We start from the raw sequence: 20,811 nt of genomic DNA, 5'->3' as shown, positions 1-20,811 counted from the left end.
AAAAGTTATTCAAACAATAACAACAAGATGTGTGTGTGTGTTAATCAAGTTTTAACGTTATACTGGCAGTATTTAAAGTGTTTTGAGATATAACAAAAGTAAAATTTTTAACGGATACTTTATTCAAAATTACAATAGCTGTAAAAAAATTCATTTTATAGAAATATCGAACACTATTAAAAAATTTGCTTAGTTTTGAATTTTAGCATTTAAAAATTAAAAAGAAAATTTATTAAAATAACCTGTAACTGAGTTTTGAAAGATATTGTTTGTTTAAAATTCAGTCAGGGTACTACTTAATCAAAGTGTAAGCTTTGTAGTTTATCATAATCGACAAACTTTTTATAATACTTGTTTGTAATTTGCTTTTCTTTAATTTAACAAACATTATGTTCTGTAAAGAATCTTAAATATTTGTATAATTCTATGAGGGTTAAATTTATTAAAGGTTATTTTTGTCTTAGATTAAACTCATTCTACAGTATGTATAGTTTTTGTAGATATTGTTGTACATTGTGTGTTCACTAAAACTTTTGTTGATAATTTTACTACTATAAGTTAAAATATCTATACCATTATTTCTAAAGCATGCACATGTGTACAGTAAGGTCACATATAATATTTGTATATTTTGTGAGAAAACATAAAGCTTATGATAAAATAAAAATTCTTAGTAGTTTTACATAGTGTACTATGTACACTTTAGCTCTGCATTTTGTTACTTTTTAATAAGTTGAGAAATATTTGATATTAATGAACACAATTAAACCTTGAAAACTTAGTGTAATTGAACGAAGTTTGTTATTGCTTTTATAGTAATTTCGTTTACTGTTTATCTATTAAATAAAATTATATGTGTATTTTATGCGTTAACTTGTACTTACTCTATGACAAAATATGTTTTACTGTCAAATATGCTATAATATTTTAAGTGTTTTTGCGGAAGATGAAAGCAATTTATGTCTTTTGTTAACATTTAGGAAGAAAAGGTTTGATGTTTAAAAAACAATCAATTCACACTTGTTTTGTAGCCGCCAGCTATTTTCGCACATTGTTTTTGTCAAAAATAGTTTTCTAAAACAAAAATGATAGTTAACTAATATTAATGAGCATTAAAGTTGCTAAACTGTATCATAAATTTAGTATTTTTAAATAACAATAAAATACAAGGAAAGTATAGATCTGTCGGCGTCTATTACGGCCGTTTATAAATATTTTAACTGTTTCTCTACCTTTGTAACAGAAACGCTTACAAAGTTACGAAAAAAAAACTCTATCTTTGTTTTTATGTATCCAGAATTATTAAGTTTTGTTTGATAACTAAAATGAAAGCTGTTCTAAATTTCAATTTTATTGACTTTCAGCTACACCTACAAGCTTAAAACTTAAATATTACATATCTTAAATAGTGTAGAATTATTTAGCATTGTATAAATAATATTAATGGGAACATATATTAGTTAGTTTTTACTTTTATTAAAAAGTAAAGTAAACGAAACTAGTTTACATTGTTTTGACAGTAAAGTTAAGTGCGTAACTTTTTATTTTAAATCAAATATTGCTTTTTATAGAAAATGTCTAAAAAAGTGTATAAAAAACTAAAGTAAATATCTGTTTGTTTTTAAAATTTATAACTTTAATCTTAAATCTCTAGTTTACTATTGGTTTTTCTTTGTTATCAAATACTTGTGATAAAAATGTGTTTATTTTTAGAAAGAATAACTAAAGAAAGTGTGGCACAGCGTGAGATAGATGCTCTTAATGAAAAACTGAAAGTAAGTTTTTCAAAATAAGCTATAATTCTGTAATTACATTTAAATTGAGTCTATTTGTTTGATTAAAATAATTAAAATATTTTGTCGAAACTTTAAACAATTAACAGTAATCTTAGTTTTACGTAGACAGCAGGATTGCCTAAAAACCTGGAATCCTGGAAAAACCTGAAACTTGAGAAATTTTGAAAAAAAAAAAAACTTTTTTTTTGGTTTTGGTTTGATAAAAAATCACTGAAAAACTTGGAATTTAAACAATCTTTTATTTTAAGTAGGAAATTTTTTTTTTTACACGAAAAATCTATCATATGTATACTACTTCAAAACTCAAATGATACAACTGAAAAAAACCGCAAATTATGCAATTGTAGATCAAAAAACAATTGTCCAGTTAAAGGTGAATGTCTTACCAAAGGAGTTATTTACAAAGCAACAGTCATGTATAACAAAAAAGAACATATTTATATTGGTTCAACTGGGAGAAAATTTAAAAATAGATTTTACGAACATACACAATCCTTTAATGATGTAAAGAAGAAAGAAAGCACAAGATTAAGTAGATTCATTCACAAAATAAAGAATAGTAACCCTGATTGGAAAAATATGATAAAATGGGAAATTGTTCATCGCAGTAACCAAAACAAGCCCAGTAAAATTTGCACTCTATGTAACTTAGAAAGACTCGAAATCGCATTTGCGGATAAAAACAAACTTTTAAACTTGAGATCAGAACTGGTGGGAAAATGTAGACATTTTACAAAATTTTATTTAAAGTCTTAATTTGCTAGATTTAAGTTTAATCTACCTTTGTTTTCATTATATAGTTTTGTTTTTATCGTTTGATTTTTGTTATGATTGTTTTTACGTTAATTATAATTTATCTTGCTGAATATTACTAAAATTCAATTAGTTAACTAATCACCTAATCAACTAATTACTTATCTAAAACTATATAAAATGTTTGTCCGTTGCAACTTATTAGTTTGTTTACTTTTACTTGTGATCATCGCACTAGCGTGAAACAATTGTTAAGTAATAAACTTTTTAACAATTTAACTTTTGTCATAATTGTATAAAGGCTCCTTAATTGTGAAGCTCTTTAAAAATTAATTGTTAAAACAACTTCAATATATTTTTATAGTATTAAAAAAGTATAGTATTTCAAATCAAAATAATGGTTTACAGTAGAGAAATCGATAAGGTACACAATACATCTCAAAAATAAGCGGGATTAAAAGTGTTTTTAATGAATAAGTTAAATAGATTTATGCAAATTGTATATTTTATTCGCGACCGGTTCCGGTGGCAAGAGATTGCGACCTTTAGTTTAGAAAATAAGTTTTTAAACAACAGTATAATTAACTAACATTGTTATATGCAGTTTCATATTTTATTTTTGCTTGAAAAGGTCGCAATCTCTTGCCACCGAAACCGGTCGCAAATAAAATATACAATTTGCATAAATCTATTTGAATAAGCTCTTTACATCCTAGTAAATTGAGCATTCTTTTTTAGTTAAGGCAAATAACTATACATAATGAATAAGTTAAAAAAATTTTTTTTTTATGCATAATATTAAAGTCTAAAATGACTAAATGTCCAGTGTCCACTTCTTATGATTAAATAGATATAAAATTTTAAACACATTCTACGCCTTACAACTGTATTTTATTCTTCAAAATAAGTTATTTACATTGTTAAATTTTTCAGGTCACAAATATTAGTACAATCAGATTTGTTTTGATTTTAAAGAGTTATACATTTTTATTCCGGTATTTTAATTTATATAAAATGTGTTTTTAACTGTTTAAATATTTTTCATTGCTTTAGCGTTTAGAATGCAGCTTGTTGACCAATTTGGTAAAGTCACAGGAACTGTAGATAGAAATTGGTTTTGATTATTGAATAACCAATGTTTTGGTGGTATAAAAACTATATTATTATAATTTCTTGAAATAAGACTGTTAAATAAGTTTTAAAGTTAAACAAAAATATGTTTATTGAACAAAAAATCATAGTTGTTTCAAATTTTTATGTTCTTGGTATAATATTTTTTGTATAAAAGTTTAAGTTAACATTTCAAAAATTTTTTCAACCATTAGTGTTTATTTGTTTGTTGTTAAGGATTGTTTTTTCATAAAAAACATCTAATAAAGGAATAAACAAACCAATTACTAATCGTTAATTGACTGCTATATATAGCTTAATTAGTTTGTTTTGAATAATATTTGTTTTTCAAAATATCATTTTCTGTTGAATAACATAATAGCAAATTTACAGAATAATAAATAGAATTAACTAAGAAAGTCCACATAAATATTACACATAAACAAAAGCAATCATTTGATAACTTTTATAGACACTTTTTACTATTTAGACTTTTAGTTATAACTAGCGTAGTATTTACCAATTAGCTACTGAATTTCAGTAAAATTTTTCTGTAAAATATATAATTTCCATTTTCTTTAAGACCGCCTAAAATGCAAACGTTTTCAGGTTTGTTATTGAATACATACTGTTTTTTTTATAGTTAAATCAACCAGGTTAAGTGAGGTAGATAATTTCGTTGCATATGTATATAAAAAACTATATTTTTCATCCTTAATGTTTCGTAATTTATATATTTTAAATTCGCCATGTTTACTATGTATTTTTCACTTTCAACCATTTAAGTTGTATTTGTCTGTTTAATACTTAATTATTTGTTGGTGTTTTTGTTAAAATCTGATCGTTTTTTTATAAAAACTAAAACTAAGAAAGCTTAACTTATATAAACCTACTGTTCAAACTTGTTATATATTTTTGAATTTTGTTTGGTTTTGTAAGTAAATATAGCAACTATTTATGTGAAAAGTACATCTAAAAATTTAAATACCCTTTTACAGAACTTTTTTTTATAGCTTTTTGCCATTAAATGTCTGGTTAGACTTAAGTAAGCATTGCTTTTTCATTGCGAAACATTTTGTATTGCATCAGCCCTTGGTTATGTAAAAAAAATACATTTATGTTATGTTTTAAAATAAAACATTTCAAGCTCTTTGCCAATATCATGCAAGGTATTTTTATTGAATATTCTTAAAATACGTGAAGTAGCTAAACAACTTTAAAAAAACTTAAAACTTAAAACAGCTGCAAGCCGACGAGGAAGACGAAAACCGGAAAAGTTCCGAGCCGAAAATGTACTTTTGCACGAAGGTACCAGATAACACTCCCGGCAGAGAAGTTCTAACCGACAATGAAAAGCTCGTGGATATGCATGCGAAATTAACAATTGATGATAAGATCGAGGCCCTTCAAGTAACTTTGTTGTTTTTTACATTCAAAAAGTTTCCTCCTGTACTTAGTGCTAAAAATTTTTTACATTTACCACTCGTGTTGTTTATAAAATGAAAAGAAATTTGAGTTTTCGCTCGCCAATTATATACTAACTAATGAAATAACATAGCTATATTAAACCTATGGAATCTTTGCAGAATAAAAAAAATATTTAGATAAATTTTTTAACACTTGTTTAAAAGAGTGTGTTGTATGTAAGTACTTTTTCTTAAATATCATAATTTTAAAACACTTTGTTCATTTTTACAATTTATTTTTATAAATATTTTTTGTAATTTGAATATATTAAGTGACCATATTTTAAATATTCATAAAACTTTGTAGAGTAAATATACAACCGAAGAAATGCATTTATAACTTAAACTAAGAGCAAAAATATAGATTTCGATCTATATAAAACAAATAAAACATCTACTAATGACAGAACTGCGAGACTGAGGGTCCAGTACCAATTAGTTTTAAAAAGAAAAAAGAAGTACCAATGTACGAAATAACGGGTTTTGAAGGGTTTCTCGAGGAATATTATTCCACACTAAGGCATGGGTTTGTGTTTTTTTTTGTGTTATTGTTAATAATAGAATTAAATTTATTAATTATAAAGCCGGAGGTTGAAATTAAAAGTAAAACTACTTTTCTTCTGCATTATCAGGACTTTTAGTTAATTAGTTTGAAATTTATTTGCTCAAAAACAAAAAGATTATAAATACGTTTATTCAGTTATGAAGTTAAAGATTACCTAAAATCTCTATTAAGTACTGTAAACTTGTATAGTTTCGCTTTTACAGAAAATACCCATACAATCAATTTAGAAGATTAGAAAAACTCCTCATAAGTAAATATCGTGGTTTTGTAGAACCAGAAGTATTTGACACACGTGAGTTTGTTTTACAGTGATCCCATATAGTCTGATTTCTTAAATCATAAAAAAATTTCATAATTCACCAATTTGAACCTAGTTTTTTCTAAGCTTGAAGTTTGATTGAGTAAATACCTTTTATGCTACTAAAATAGCTGTTAATTGTTGTTTTAGTTAGTATTGAAAAATTTTTTAAATTTATTAGGTGTTTTTATAGATAACTTTTTGAAATATATAATTTAAAGATTTAAAGTGTGGTCATTAGGCAATAAAAACTAAAACTATTTTCTTTTCTATTAAAGATCATCTAATCTCATTAGCAGCTCTATTTTTTATTATAAGAGAGTATATAGAACACTTTTTGTATTATTTTAGTTGACTAAAAGCTGTGACATTACTTTTTGACAACTTCCTGTCATTTTAGTATCTAGCTTAGAAGATAAATAAACATTGTTTTCTAGTTCAATTTTTAAGGTTATGAAACTTTGTCCACATTTTTTTTGGTTGAACCTTTTTACAGAAATTGTACACACGTTTAATCTTTTGAAAATTGCTATGGATAAGTATTACCTTTAGTGATGTTAAAAATTAAAGTTTATAAGAACAATTGATTAAAGTTTTCTTAATCGGTTTCAAGAGTGATACATCTTTATTAAGAGTCTAGTATAGTGTAATAATAGTTAGCAACCCTAACAAAAGCTCTAAGGAAATTCCGATACATTAATACATTTACATACATGTTTTTAAATCAAGTTCCTTGAGTATGTGTCATATTACAATAGGGGTTTTACATTTTAAATGTGACATACAAATTCAGTAATTAATAGTATACAACTAACAGTTTGAAATTCACCATACTAAATAGTTTTTTTTTTGTAACTAAAATGCAATAAATACTAGGTTTTATATATAAACTGATTAAATGGTATGTAAAATGTACAACAGAGTATTTATTTATAAAGCTGAAATTCTAAAATGTCCTATAAATTTTGATTTTTAGTTGACAGTACAACATAACAACATTAATACTTTAAAATAAGTTTTTAAAAACTAATTTACTGTTCTATTACTAAGATTTAATTTTAAAAGTATTCTATAGTGTAAAGCTTTGTCAAAGTTATCAGATTTATTATAATAAGAATGAATAAATATCAAACAGTACTTTTTAATTATGTTTTTTTAAGGAATATATGAATAAATCTTATGACATAGTTTTACTTTTACGTTTTAGTTACAAATCTTAAGAAAGTATAATAATTTTATTTAAATAAATTTACTTGATTATACTAGTTTTATTTATTATAACTACATTTTGAATTGCTCCATCTTATTTTTAAGTTTCATTTAATTGATTTTTGTTTTTCGCTCTACGCTGAACTTGTGACTTTTATGCAATAATTAATGTATAGTACATACTTGTAAGTCGAATATTTATTAGAATACTGCAAAAAAATAGTGACGAATTAGTTAGATACTGATAACTAATAAAACATTTTTTTGTAAAAAGACATACAATATTAAAATTTATGTTTTAAGTTAAAAAAATTCTTTGTAAAATTAATAATTCAGTCAGTTTACCCAAAAACCGTCGTGTTCAAGATTAAATATTTAATTTTTCAAATTCACTTAAAAAACTTGGTGAGTTAAAGAAAAGATGAATGTTTTTGTGTTTAATTAATCTCAACAAAAAAGTAAGCATACAAAAGCTTTTGTTAACATGCAGAAGAATTCTAAAAAGTAAGCTTTGGGAAATTGTAAATTTGTACAAATATACTTGTTTATTGTACTTGTTACGTGTGTGATACGTTTAATTTGAATTACGATCTCAAAATATCGTTTTATTTATATCATGGGTCGGTGGTAAAATTTTGCAATGTTTTAACATTACTGGCCAGATATATTAGTTCGTGAGCAGTAGTACTTTTAACAACTATAAATTTATTTTTAGTGATTGAAATATCTATTAATAATATACTTTTAAATAAAATAAAAGAAAGAAAATACTTTTTTATAGCCACCACAGATGATAATGTGAACAATGTTGCCAATAAAACAGAATTTACTGAAAGAAAAAAACGCAGCCTGAAAAAGTTAGTTTGTTTTTATTTTAAGTATGAAGAAACTTTTTTTCGAAATAATTTAGTATGTCTAAGAAATTTATTATAATGCATAGATGAAATATAATATTTAATAAATAAATTTTTGAAATTATACGTAGATTTTTAACAAAATAAACGTTTTGAACTAGGTTTTGAACAAGAGCTTACGTTACTTACAATCGCATTTACTTAAATTTAATTGTTGTAAAGTATAAACTTAAACTTCAAACAACAGTTATTTTTTCTAAAGCTCAAAATGTTGCTTAAAGTTATACTTTTTGAAATTCAGTTTAAAAACTAATTAGTTCAAAAACAGTTTTAATCAACTAGCAATTAGTTCAAGTCTTAAATGTTCTGATCAAGTTCAAAAACATTAACAATATCTGAGCAGAACCCGCGAAGCTTACTCGGTCTTTACAGACGTTGAGTCTGACCCAGAAAAACACGCAAACCTCTTGGAACTTGAAAATCCAGAGACGCGTGACTTTGAAGCACCTTTGTTGAGAAAACGAAGGCAAGTTTATAATTCAACAGTCCTTTCGGAGTCAAGTACGGAAAACAGTGAGCAAGATATAAACGAGGGAGAAAACGATGAGGCGAAAAAGTACGAAGGTCAGCTTAAATATGGAAGCGGGAGTCCTAAAGATCGACCAGTTTATATAGAAAAGGAATATGGAAATAGTTCAGATAAGAATTTAAGAATGAGAGTAAAAAAATATGGGTCAGTCTTGGTATTAAATATTGAACATATTTGAATTATAACAAAAATTTAATTTAACTTGAATAAAATATTTTTTCAACCAAAATTTAGAATTTATAAAAAAGAAAAGTTATTACGACTTAATATCAATTTTATTTTCAACAGATATAATTAGTAGTAAGAATACTAAATATTAATTTGTGTAGTTCTATTAAAGCATTAAAAATGTTATAATTGCTCTGGTCGTTAGAGATTAGTTTATAGTTTTCTTTAAAAACTTAATTGAATAAAGTTTAGCTATCCGTGTAGTAATATACATTACTAACTTTTTAAATACTTTGTAACAAATATTATTACCACTCACTCAAGCTATATAATGTTTGATTTTATAAATTTTTGAAAGTCTTGGGGTAGTTGTTCATTTTGGCTAATAGAAAAATTCAGGCTTACTTTAAATAGTTTACAATATTTATTACAATGAAGCTCAATCTACCTTTATTTTTTATAAATCCAGGCTAATACTTTCTTTTTATTAATGATTTGGAGATTAACTTCTATTTAAAGTTATGTCTTTTTTTAATCTAAGTAGAATTATTTAAATTTCATGTACTTAATACGGATTTAATGATTTAACATCAGAGTTTAACTTTATGTATTTTATTATATGTGTTGCCTTTAAAACTTTATTTTCAATCTAAAACTGACTCAAATTGTTTAACTTTATTTTTTTAAATTTTAACAACATTGTTTTATATCAAAAAATAATTTTTAATGGTGTTTTTCAAACACAGATTAAAGGGTTCGTTCAATTTTGACCCAATAGGAAATGAGACGTCGGAATTAACGGGTTTCGTCGAGTCTCAATACTTACATTTGTTTGAATACCAATACAGAAATATGACAAAGTTGCCGTACCCACTCAACAAACTTGATCCAGTTTGTCAGCAGTTACAAACAAGTTAGTGAATTGTAGTATTATATGATTTTTTTTTTAATATTTAATTTATTTTGTTTTCTTATGATGGAATATTTAAATTGAGGGATATTAAAAAATACTTACGCTAAATAGTTGTTCAAATAAAAGAAAAATCGAGTAAAATTATTAAAGAAGGTTAAGAGTTTTTAAAAATATAGTTAAGTCTTTTGTATGTATAAACTTTTACAACAAATACTTTAAAATTTCTGAAATTCTAAAGGAGATTTTATAATAAGTTTATATTTTGATAGATAATTAATTTTGTGAAATCTTTCTAAATAAGTAGTATTTAACCTTTTCAAAGCTATGCATTCATGAAAATAAATTTAGTGGTGCACCAATGCACCATATACTCTAAAACAGTTTTTAGGAAAATCTGTATTATTTTGTTTTTGAGTGTATCAATATATAACTGAGAACTTAAGATTTTAAATTACTTTATAATTACCTTTTTATAATAAACATATATGAGTCAAACATTATTCAAAAAAATTGTTTCACCTTATTGAATTTTCTGTGCACACTAATGTGTACATGTACACACCATGAAGACCACTGTACTAAATATATATTTTAGGACAATCAAAAAACTTGGAATTTGACAATTTTAGCAAAAAAACCTGGAAAACAATAGAATTTGATAAATTTTGAAAAAAAAACTAGAATTTCTAACAAAAATTCTGGAATTTTAAACTATATTTACATGTAAAGTAATGAAATTTCGAATAGATTAGAGATACAAGAAATCTACCATAAACATAAAAAAGTTGTATAATTAAAATTTTTTCATTAAAAAACACATTAGAAGTAGCTTTACAGTATCTTCTTATTGTTGTTATGCTATTAAACACAGTTTTTTTTTACCTTAAATTTAATTTTATACTAGAAATGAATTATAAAACGTGTTTTTAAAAAACCTGAAAGAAAGTTACAAAAAACATTTGGCTACCCTGCATTTGAATTTTGTACGATAAAAGTCAAATTTGTTACTACGAATGCTTGAAAATTTCTGAACTTCTAAAGTACGTCTGAAACAGTTCATAAAAATTCAAGTTCTGACAACTCAGTTTCTTATGATATTTTCCAAGGCTACATCTTATTTGATTATTTAAAAAAAGTAAAATAATGTACCAAAAAGTAATACTACTAATAGGTTACGCCGTTACAACTTAATCATCATTCCTTAGTTATATATAAGCCCAACTTATATAGCTACCAGCAAAGGCTAGAGTAAATCTCAATCTAAACTCTAAATCGAGGCATGTCAGTTTAAATTTCAAAATTTTGGTAGAAACCCTGTTAACAGCTGCTTAAGCTTGATACTTTTCTGTTTTTTTTATCAATTCTTTCAGGGTAGCCACTAAACCTGGAATCCCGGAAAAACCTTGAATTTGAAAATTTAGACTAAAAAAATCTAGAAAAAGCTGGGATTTTATAAATTAAAAAGAAAATCTGGAAAAACCTGGAACTTTAAAAAAATTTTATATATTAAGTTGTAAAATTTTGATATCACACAAAAAATCTACCATATGAATTTTTTTTCATCTTCAAAAGTTATTTTCATTAAAAACAAATTTAAAGTAGCTTTACAGTATCTTTTAAATTTTGTTATACTATTTAATAAAGTGTTTCACGTTAAATTTGAACTAAAACTAGATCTAAAAACGTGTACTTTCAAAAACCTGGAAGAAATTTTGATAACTTGGAGAAAATTTTCCAAAGCCCAGTGGCCACCTTGTTCTTTTTAGCAGTGACCTTCTTTTTCAATTTAGTCACATAAATCTATTATCATTATTAAATTATGCCCATTTTATGTAGTTTTATTTTTAGTGAACAATATATTAATACAAAAATATATATAGTTTATTTTTTTGTTATTTCACTGTTACCTAGCCAGTGTTATATCGACTTTTAACGTATTTAGGTAGAATTTTTTACAATTGTGAATAAATAAGAAAAATATTTTCTTATAGATGATAGTGGAAAATGTGAAGACGAGTACTTTGAAGTAATCACTTATAAAAATGATTACACATTTGAAAAGTAAGTTATAGTAAAATTTATAAGTATGCTTAACAATTAACTTATCTTAAACTTCAACAAAAAAGAAAACAATAGTTCTCAATCGAGTTGAAGATGTAGTAAAACTTTTTTTTATTTAATTATTTTGTCACATTACTCTTATAGTTATTAAATCACTATTTTTTTTTGTGAAAAGTATTATGTTTTGTTGTGTTATGTAAAACCAGCATGTTGTTTTTGCTTATGTAGGGTATTTTTATTATATATCGGTATAAAGTTGACTACACAAATTGTATTGTGTTTTACTACGAACTCTCTTTTTTTTCAATGTGTAAATATTTCTAAAATTCGTTTCATTGATTTTTTACAAAATAGCTAATACAACCAAAAAGTTTTATAATCTATTGCATTTACTTATTTATTTTAAGAAAGAAATCATCTCAAAATTATACAAAAAACTTAGTTTTTAGATGTTTTATAATCAATGCAAATACAACGAATTGGTTTAAGATTAACAAATAATTTAAAAACAAGCGTTTTTGTCGATTATCAAAAGAAAGCCAGTTTTATGCAAGTGAATAAACGCTAAAAGTTTCTCCAAAAATAATTTAGTAAACAAGTTTTATAACAATAAGTTGAAACAAGTTCATCGCTTACAAAAAATCAGTCAATTAGAACGTTATGTATTTGCACAGTAATTGTGTATTGCGAACAACCTTTATAAATGCCATTTTATATTTTGTATAAATATACCAATTTAAACTACCAGGAAAGTATTTTTTGGTAAAAAAAAACCTTTATTTATTTTTTTTGCTCACAAAAGCTATATTTTTTTCTGTAATTTTTTGTAGCAGGTAAAAAAGCCAATTAACTATTAAAGTACTATACAAAAACTAAAATAACCAAACACAAGTATATAAGATTTCAACATAATTATATTTACTTAATAACTTTTTTTTATGACTCAGAGTAAAAATTAAAAATAAATTACAAATTTAATTGTGCAATATAAACACATCTGAAAATTAAAGATATTAGAAATAAACGAGTCAAAAGTCAAATTCAACATTAGTTTTTATTTATTGGTTTTTGTGAAATAATGTTTAAGAATATATTTATATGAAAAAAGTCTTAATTTTTAGTAAAAATTCTAGTTCAGCAATTTAAAGTTTTACCTGTAATCAAAAAATATCATTATTCTGCAAAAAAAAAAGTAAATATTTTTTAATATTATAGCTGTATTACGGTAGAAAGTTATTAAAAATGTTTACTTTTAAAGTGAAACTTTTAAATATTTTTACCAGACACAGACTTTTAAACTTTTTTAACTCAACAACTTACAAAAATTGAATGTTAAATATAATCAATTTTTATTTAAAAAACATATTAAATTTGCTCAGAAGAAATAATATTTGTTTCCATTAAAAACCAAAGTTTTATTTCTTTTAGTAAGATTTTAGTTCTAGAGCTTTTGTGAGAGAAAACATAACGTATACGGATAATTTTTCCAGGATAAAATACTATTTAAAATGATTTAAATATTAACTTAAGTTTAGTTTTTTCTGTTATAGCTATTAAGTATCTCCTCCAAATATATTCTATTTCATTTAAAAGAAAGTTTTTCTACTGAACTTTTTAAGGAAGTAATCTTCTAAAACTTAGTTTATTCTTCGCTTTGCTATTTACTACAGTTTAATTTAGTGTAAAACGTGTACATAAATGACCATCATGTTAGTTAAATGTTGATAAATCAAATTTTGTATTAGAAAAATAACAATTTTATTTTTACAACATAAAAGTTAAAGTTATCGTTAATTTTTTAATCAAGCATTACACTCAGAAACAAACGAGAAAAAAAGCATATTTCTTAGATTTGCAATTAAAAAAAAGATTGAATAAAGTTTGTAAAATCTCACCAGTTTGTGCCACAACACCAAATATGAAATTGAAGTGGTCACTTGCGTGCATGACAGGGAAGGTGCTGTGTGGTGCACCAGCAAGGACAAGAGTAAAAACGGCACGGTCACCACATTCCCTTACAAGTACGCTGACATTGTCAGAAATGTTGAGATTTATGTTAGTTGAGTTAAAAATTCAATTGAGCAGTTTTTAAAATATTAGGGATAATAACTGTACGATCGTAGAAATACTTGTTAAAATTGTTTGTGTTTAGTCGGTATCAGTAGCAAAATGTCTTGCAAATTGTTAAATAATCTTAAGACTTTTCATTGTAGTTGAAACAAAAATTTTTTGACTAAACTAATTCAAAGTTTGTTGAAAAAATTATAATAAAGCTCTATTAAATTATTAAAAATATCACATATATCATTTTTATTATATAGACGGTCTAAAATACTAATCAGCTTTTAAATAAAAGATTAAATAAAATAGTTTTAACTCAGTACTTTTTCTTCACTTTTTTTTTCCACTAAAATTACACTAAGTATTTAATTTGTTTTTTGTATTTATAATTTTTCTAAGATGTACTATATGAAAACTGTAGTAAAATTATTAATATTTAAAACTATTAAACATTGAAATGCAATAAAAAAAATTCCACTAATTAAACACATAAACTCAGATGCCAGCTTCAACAAATGGTAGTAACTGGAACACGAGAGTTGTCAAGTTCGATCCACCGGAGTTTCCAAATGGAAACATAAAGTTCTACACTATCGAGTATGAGATAGAAGGAAGTGTTAGTTAAACAAGTTTACTTTTACTAGTTTTGAAAAAATAAAAACAAACTTAACTGTTGGTTTGCTATACAATATAACCGGTGATGTAATTAGACCGTTTTTCCATTGAAATTTTATTCAAGAACCATCAAAACTAAAAAACAAGCAGTTAAGAAAAATAGTTTTATTAAGTTGTGAAAAATATATATTTTTCGACTCAAGTCACGAAGTTGATTCAAAAACTGAATGTATTGAATTTAGAATGAAACAACTTTTAGACAAAAAACTAGTTAATAAAGTCCAATTTAAGGACGTAAATTTACAGTTGTCGTAAAATTGAAATTCTCCGAACAGAAAGAGCTGCACACGCAGTGCTGCACGCTGCAGTATTACGAATCGAACAACCGCACATGCGTGCTGGACGACCTGCAGGGAGGAGACACGAAGGCGAGGGTGCTCGCCACTTCCATGTGGGAGGCGAACGAGTGGAACTACTCGCCGTGGGTGGAGTTCACGGTGACCGCTCCGAGGAATTACAATTACGAAGTCACCGTCGCCTGCCTCACCACCCTCATTGTAATCGCCGGCGTTATTTGCGCGTACTTCTACAAGAGGTTTGCTGGCTTTCTGGTTTATTTGAATAAGTTTGGTACATTTTCAAGCATTTTTTATTAGTATAATGTAAAAGCGTTTTTTATAAGATTGATGACCGCGTAAAGCAAAAACAAAAAAGAATTATGTTATAAATTTCTTATCCGCTATTTAATCAAAACGTTTCTTCACCGAAGTTTCCTGCAACCAATTAATTTTACATATATTTCAAATAATCTACTTGAAAAACATCCAGTTTAAGTGATGACCACACTAATGAATATGTATTTCAAATTAATGTTTAAAATAAATTAAGATTTAAATGCTGTTTCAGACTTACATTTTTATTATTTTTAATTTTTGTAAAGTTTCTATTTATTAATAGAAGTGATTATTACACAAAACGCTACCTGTACTTTAAAGCTTACTAATTAAAATGCGCTCACTATTAAAAGAACTAAATAAATGTTTATTTTTAAAAAATTGAAGGAGTAGGGCAGCGAGCAAGAAACCAGTTTGGGAAGACAATTTGGACTATGGTCCTTGGTACAAACCGGACGCCTACGAAATTCCGTTTGAAAAAATCGAAATTATGCAAAAAATCGGCACAGGTCATTTCGGAGAGGTAAAGTTTTTTAATATTTCATTGTATTTTAAAGTATTTAATTTAAATAATTTATTCTATTTTTTAGATAATACTTAAAAAAAATATAAAAGCTTGTGTTCAATTATTTCTCATTTTGTTCGGTAAAGAACTAGTATTTTGTATGGAGTTGTTTACGCTTGTTTATCGAACTGTTGCAGGTGTTTGAAGGACTTGCAAAGGATGTGGTAGCAGGTGAAAGCCAAACAAGAGTCGCCATCAAAACTCTGCACAACAATGAAAATACGGCGACAAGGTATGTCTTTAATATCTTATAAGTTTTTTGTCAAATGTTTAGAAATCAGTGCAGAATATGTATCTATATGATACTATGGTGGTTTATAAAGAGTTTTCTATTTTCTGTTGAAAAATGTACTTGTTGTTTTCAATGTAGTTTATCAGCTGCTGCTATATGCAAATTAGTATTAAAAATATGGGAGTTTATGTATAAGGTAATGGAATTTTTTTTCGCAAAAATTTAATGTAATTTATACTGTGTGTGACAAAAAATTTCTGATTTATCTGTAACTCAAAAGTAAAGTACAAAACTTTATGTTTAAATTTGTTTTATATTAATATATACCTGTGAAATTTATTTACACGAAAAATCTAATATTTTTAATTTTTCAATTCTGTATTAAAACTCTTGGTTATAATTTATAAACTTAAAGAAAGTAGTTTTGTATAAAGTTATAATGAAAATAATATAATAGCTTTTAACTGTTCAAAATTTAGGTTTAATTGTTTACTAACAAAAGATCCTAGTGAAGTTTTTATAAATCTAGATATTGAACGCTTTTACTACTTAATTAATTAGAAAAAAAAAAGTTAAAAAAATCTAACACGTTATTTATTAAATTTGTATACTAAGTATGGCGTTCTAGATTTTTAAAGTTTTAAAATTGTTTATTAACTATTTTTATTATTTAGTACGTTAGTATTTTTCATTATGCTTTTACCAAAATTAACTTTAAAAAGTTTCATCTTACATTTTTGTGTAACTTTAGTTTTATATGTTGTATTTAAACCTGTTTTGACTTGTTTGTTTAAACCTTGATTTTAAATAGTTTTTTCAGTGAAAATTTCAATGTATTTATTTAGAAACTACTCGATAAGTTTAACGTATTTAGAACTTTTTTATAGTTTTAATTTTAGGTTTTAAGACTCATGTTAGAAAAATAACACAGATTAATTTTTAAAATGATAACTTTTAATACTTCATCGTAAGATAACCACAATAAAAAGTGTTTTTTATAATTATTTATATTTGTATTGACAAGCTTTCACATTATGAGCTAAAATAATTTATTTATACAAAACCTTTTCTTATCGACAGACTCGAGTTTTTAAAAGAAGCCAACACGATGAAGGAATTTGTAGCGTACCACGTCGTTAGGTTGATAGGAGTTGTATCGCAACACGAAAAACCCCTGGTTGTCATGGAATTTATGAGTAACGGGGATTTGAAGAACTTCCTCAGAAACAACAGGCCAGAAGTTAGTTTTAATTATTTTACCTGAGTAACAGCTCCAATTGACTATGATAAACGAAGCTCGGTGTTTAAAACCAGTAATCCTTGAACTTTAGGAAGTTAGAAATCTTGATCAAAATATATACTTTTATTTGATACTTTCAATTTCATTAGTTAAAACATAAGTTTAAACATCATCATGTAGCATCAAACAGCATTTAACTTTAAATCTCAAAATTTATGTAATAATCATGAAAGTTTATTCTCTATACAATTTTCACAACGTTTCTTCAGAACTGTTATTGACAGCAAACCTTCATTTAAATGTTAAATACGTTTTGTGTTTCTTCGCACACTTGAGAAATTTCCACAGTTTTGTAAAAGATTTAAACTTTTCAAACATCGCTTTTTCATTGAAAGGACGAGACGAGCGGTAGCGACTGCAGGGTGGTTCTGAGCGACGCGCAGAAGATGCGCATGTGTATCGAGATCGCCGATGGCATGGCTTACCTCACTTCGAAGAAGTTCGTTCACCGGGACCTCGCCGCCAGAAACTGTCTGGTCGACGAGAACCTCACGGTGAAGGTCGGCGATTTCGGGCTTGCTCGAGACGTTTACGAGAGGGACTACTACCGCATTGATAGGAAAGGTTGTTATCATCAATTCACAATAAGAAAAAATAACTCACTAATTTATGAAGATTGTAGTTTTTGCTGTTGCATTGATAAAATACTAATATGTTTCATGTTATTAAGATTGTCATATTGCAATTCACAATGCTTGACAAAACAGGTGAGATGCCGGTGCGGTGGATGTCTCCTGAATCGCTGAGGGACGGGTTGTGGGATCACGCCACCGACGTGTGGTCTTACGGCGTGGTTTTGTGGGAAATTGCAACTTACGCGCAGCAACCTTACCAAGTAACATGCTTTGCCTTTTACTCCACTTAACTACGATAATTAGTTGCTCTCATGCATACATTTCTAATGGTAGATTTGTAAACAATAGAATAAAATTCAAAGGAAAGAATCAGGAACTAACAGTTTTTTTAAGTTAGACTATAAGTTGTGCTTTTTTGAAGCAAGTAAATTTACAGGGCAGACCGCATGAATCAGTGACAAAGTACGTGATGGATGGCGGGTATCTGAGCAAACCGGCAGGATGTCACGAGATATTGTTCGTTTTTATAATTTCAACTTCCTAAGTTTTATTTTTTAAATAGTTGTGTATGAAATTTTAAAAACAAATTTTAAGTTTTATTAGGTTTAGTTTAAAAAAAAGTTCTTTATAAATACATTTAAATTTCTGAAGTAAAAAACAACTTCAAAGAAAAATGTTTGTGTCGGTAAGACAAAAAAAAATCAATAATTAAAACTTAACCTATTACTTTTAAACAGCCTTTTTATTTAGCTTTTTAGATATAAAAAGATTAAATAAGTTGTCTGGGAGGCGTTTAAACTATAAGTTATTTTTTTAATTACTACTTTTTTTTAAATTTATCTTTCGGTTTACCGAGTTATTTACAAATTGAAAGTATTACCTAACAAACTTGACATGTATAATGACGCAGATGTGAAATGATGATGTATTGTTTCGCTTACAACCCGGAAGACAGACCGACTTTCATGAAAATACTAGAACTTTGGGAAAGGGAGGATATTGATGGGTGTTTAAACGACCAATTTGTAGCCAATTCTTATTACTTCACTACTAAGTAAGTTTATTAACTCATTTTTCGACGCATAAATTTAACTGGTGTTTATTAAACTTGAAAACACAACAGAATGGAAGCATCTCCAGAGAAACTTCCTTCAAACGATTTTAACGACTTGCTAAGCAACGTGTACACTGAAACTGCACCCATGCTACCAGTAGAACCCCTCTCAATTGATGACGTCATTTCATCTAAGTACCATGGAAATAAGTCCCAAAACTACGAAATGGACGAAATTCGTCGTGAACAGAGTATTGTATGATCTCGTCAAAGTAAGAAATTTCCTAAAAGAGTAAAACGAGTTTACGATGATGAAAAAGTAATCGAAGATAATTCACAACAAGTTTTTGTTTTGTTATAATTACTTATCTTTTCGTATAAATGTTTGAACTCATATTAGTTTTAAAAATTTTAATCATGACTTAAGTTTTTTTTCAATTACAAAAACGTTTGAAGCTAGCAAAAATATATTTTTAGTTAAAAAATTTTACAAAACTTTTTAATAGATTAATTTTAGTTTGAATAATGTTTCTAGTTTCTTCTTAAACCTTCGTTGTATTTTCGATGACAGTTTTTTTTGCTTTATTTGTACATTTTTTATAAAAATTTATACGCTTTACTAAGCGTAAAAGAACTAAGAACAGAACTTTTATGGTACTCTTATAATCGAATAGCTTTTATTAAGAACTAATTTTAATTTACTGCCACTGTTTTCGATCTACTTCAATCACTAAGATGTTTTTTGTAATCAATATTTAATTATTAAAATTTTATAGCTAAATCATTAATAAAAGTTTCCTATTTTATTTGAATTACGTTCTATAAAACCTGTTTTTTTCAATGCATAATGTAATTATTTTTAAATAACTAACGTGTTATAAATTTTTAGTAGGTGTTAAATACTATCAAGATAATTTCTACCTTTCTATCAATATAAATTGTAAGGGTGCTTCTCAAAACTTTAAGTTGCTTTAGTGCTATGTCTTTGCTTTTTTACAATTGTAAATATCTCATGTCTGTTTGTGCTTTATTTGTAAATAAAATATAATAACGATGAAGTTTCTAAATAATTATTGGAAATTGATTCAGTCGATTAATAAAAACGAACACTTTTTGTTTGTATTAGTACAATTACTAAATTAAAATCTATTGTAAATAGTTGATTTAAAACAGTTTCATCGCGTCTCAAAAGTAAAGACAGTCTTTTTGAAAGATTTTTCTTTTGTAAGTTCTTAAGGCTTTCATGGCATATCATTGACACACAAACAAATAAATGTATCTAATAATAAATATAGTTGTTAACATAATAACAAATGCTATTTAAGCATATAACAAGGTTCTTACGCGTCTGGCTAAATCTTTCTTTTGAAAATATCGGAAATATTTAGTTTTAGTCCGTCCAAATGTTTAAAAATATTTAAAGTTCCTAAAGAAATTCGATTTTTTTTTCTAGATAGATTTTAAAGTTGTGAGTTTTTTTCTAATTAATATTGGTTTTTGAAGTAAAGTAAAACTATATTGGCAAAATACAAGGTTTGTCAGTACAAGTGCTCAAAAATTTCTGAGATTTAAAAAAGAATTTCAGAATTTAACTATTCAATCTAAATAAAATGGGAACGAGTCAAATATGCATGAAGACACTTTTGCACGAGTGACAATTTTGCACAAAGTAAAAGAAAATCCGACCAAAGGTAAGGGTTATGGGTAACAGTGATAATAAAATGAAAATAGTAAAACTATATAAAGCATAAATATAAAATTAATAAACAAACAAAAAATTGACCAAGGGTTAGGGGTAACAGTGATAGTAAAAAAACAAAAAAAAAATTAAAAGTTACCGATCAAGGGTTAGGGGAACTGTGATAGTTTGAAAAAATAGGTACTAAGAAAAAAAGTTGTCAACCACTGGTTAGGGGTAACTGTGGTAGTAAAAAAAAAAAATTCAACCCGTGC

The 20,811-nt window shown here is 26.1% G+C and overlaps 1 protein-coding gene across 1 annotated transcript in view; it reads left to right on the top strand.

Moving 5' to 3' along the window:
* LOC145830202 (insulin-like receptor) overlaps positions 1-19,918 on the top strand; it is a 34,803-nt gene extending 14,885 nt beyond the window's left edge. The window contains exons 16-34 of the mRNA XM_082938121.1: positions 1,714-1,775; positions 4,902-5,069; positions 5,533-5,651; positions 5,894-5,982; positions 7,979-8,054; positions 8,455-8,784; positions 9,555-9,721; positions 11,713-11,782; positions 13,681-13,837; positions 14,343-14,459; positions 14,794-15,053; positions 15,520-15,655; positions 15,835-15,929; positions 17,010-17,169; positions 17,565-17,793; positions 17,937-18,064; positions 18,241-18,320; positions 18,715-18,858; positions 18,928-19,918. Coding sequence (XP_082794247.1) covers positions 1,714-1,775; positions 4,902-5,069; positions 5,533-5,651; positions 5,894-5,982; positions 7,979-8,054; positions 8,455-8,784; positions 9,555-9,721; positions 11,713-11,782; positions 13,681-13,837; positions 14,343-14,459; positions 14,794-15,053; positions 15,520-15,655; positions 15,835-15,929; positions 17,010-17,169; positions 17,565-17,793; positions 17,937-18,064; positions 18,241-18,320; positions 18,715-18,858; positions 18,928-19,120 — 2,780 coding nt within the window. The 3' untranslated portion in view covers positions 19,121-19,918. The remainder of the gene's footprint in view (positions 1-1,713; positions 1,776-4,901; positions 5,070-5,532; positions 5,652-5,893; positions 5,983-7,978; positions 8,055-8,454; positions 8,785-9,554; positions 9,722-11,712; positions 11,783-13,680; positions 13,838-14,342; positions 14,460-14,793; positions 15,054-15,519; positions 15,656-15,834; positions 15,930-17,009; positions 17,170-17,564; positions 17,794-17,936; positions 18,065-18,240; positions 18,321-18,714; positions 18,859-18,927) is intronic.
* Positions 19,919-20,811: the final 893 nt, after the last annotated feature.

This window comes from Thalia democratica, chromosome 2, assembly GCF_965202585.1.
Source record: "Thalia democratica chromosome 2, ktThaDemo2.hap1.1, whole genome shotgun sequence".
NCBI lineage: Eukaryota > Metazoa > Chordata > Thaliacea > Salpida > Salpidae > Thalia > Thalia democratica.
This window is presented reverse-complemented; position numbering and strand designations above follow the sequence as displayed.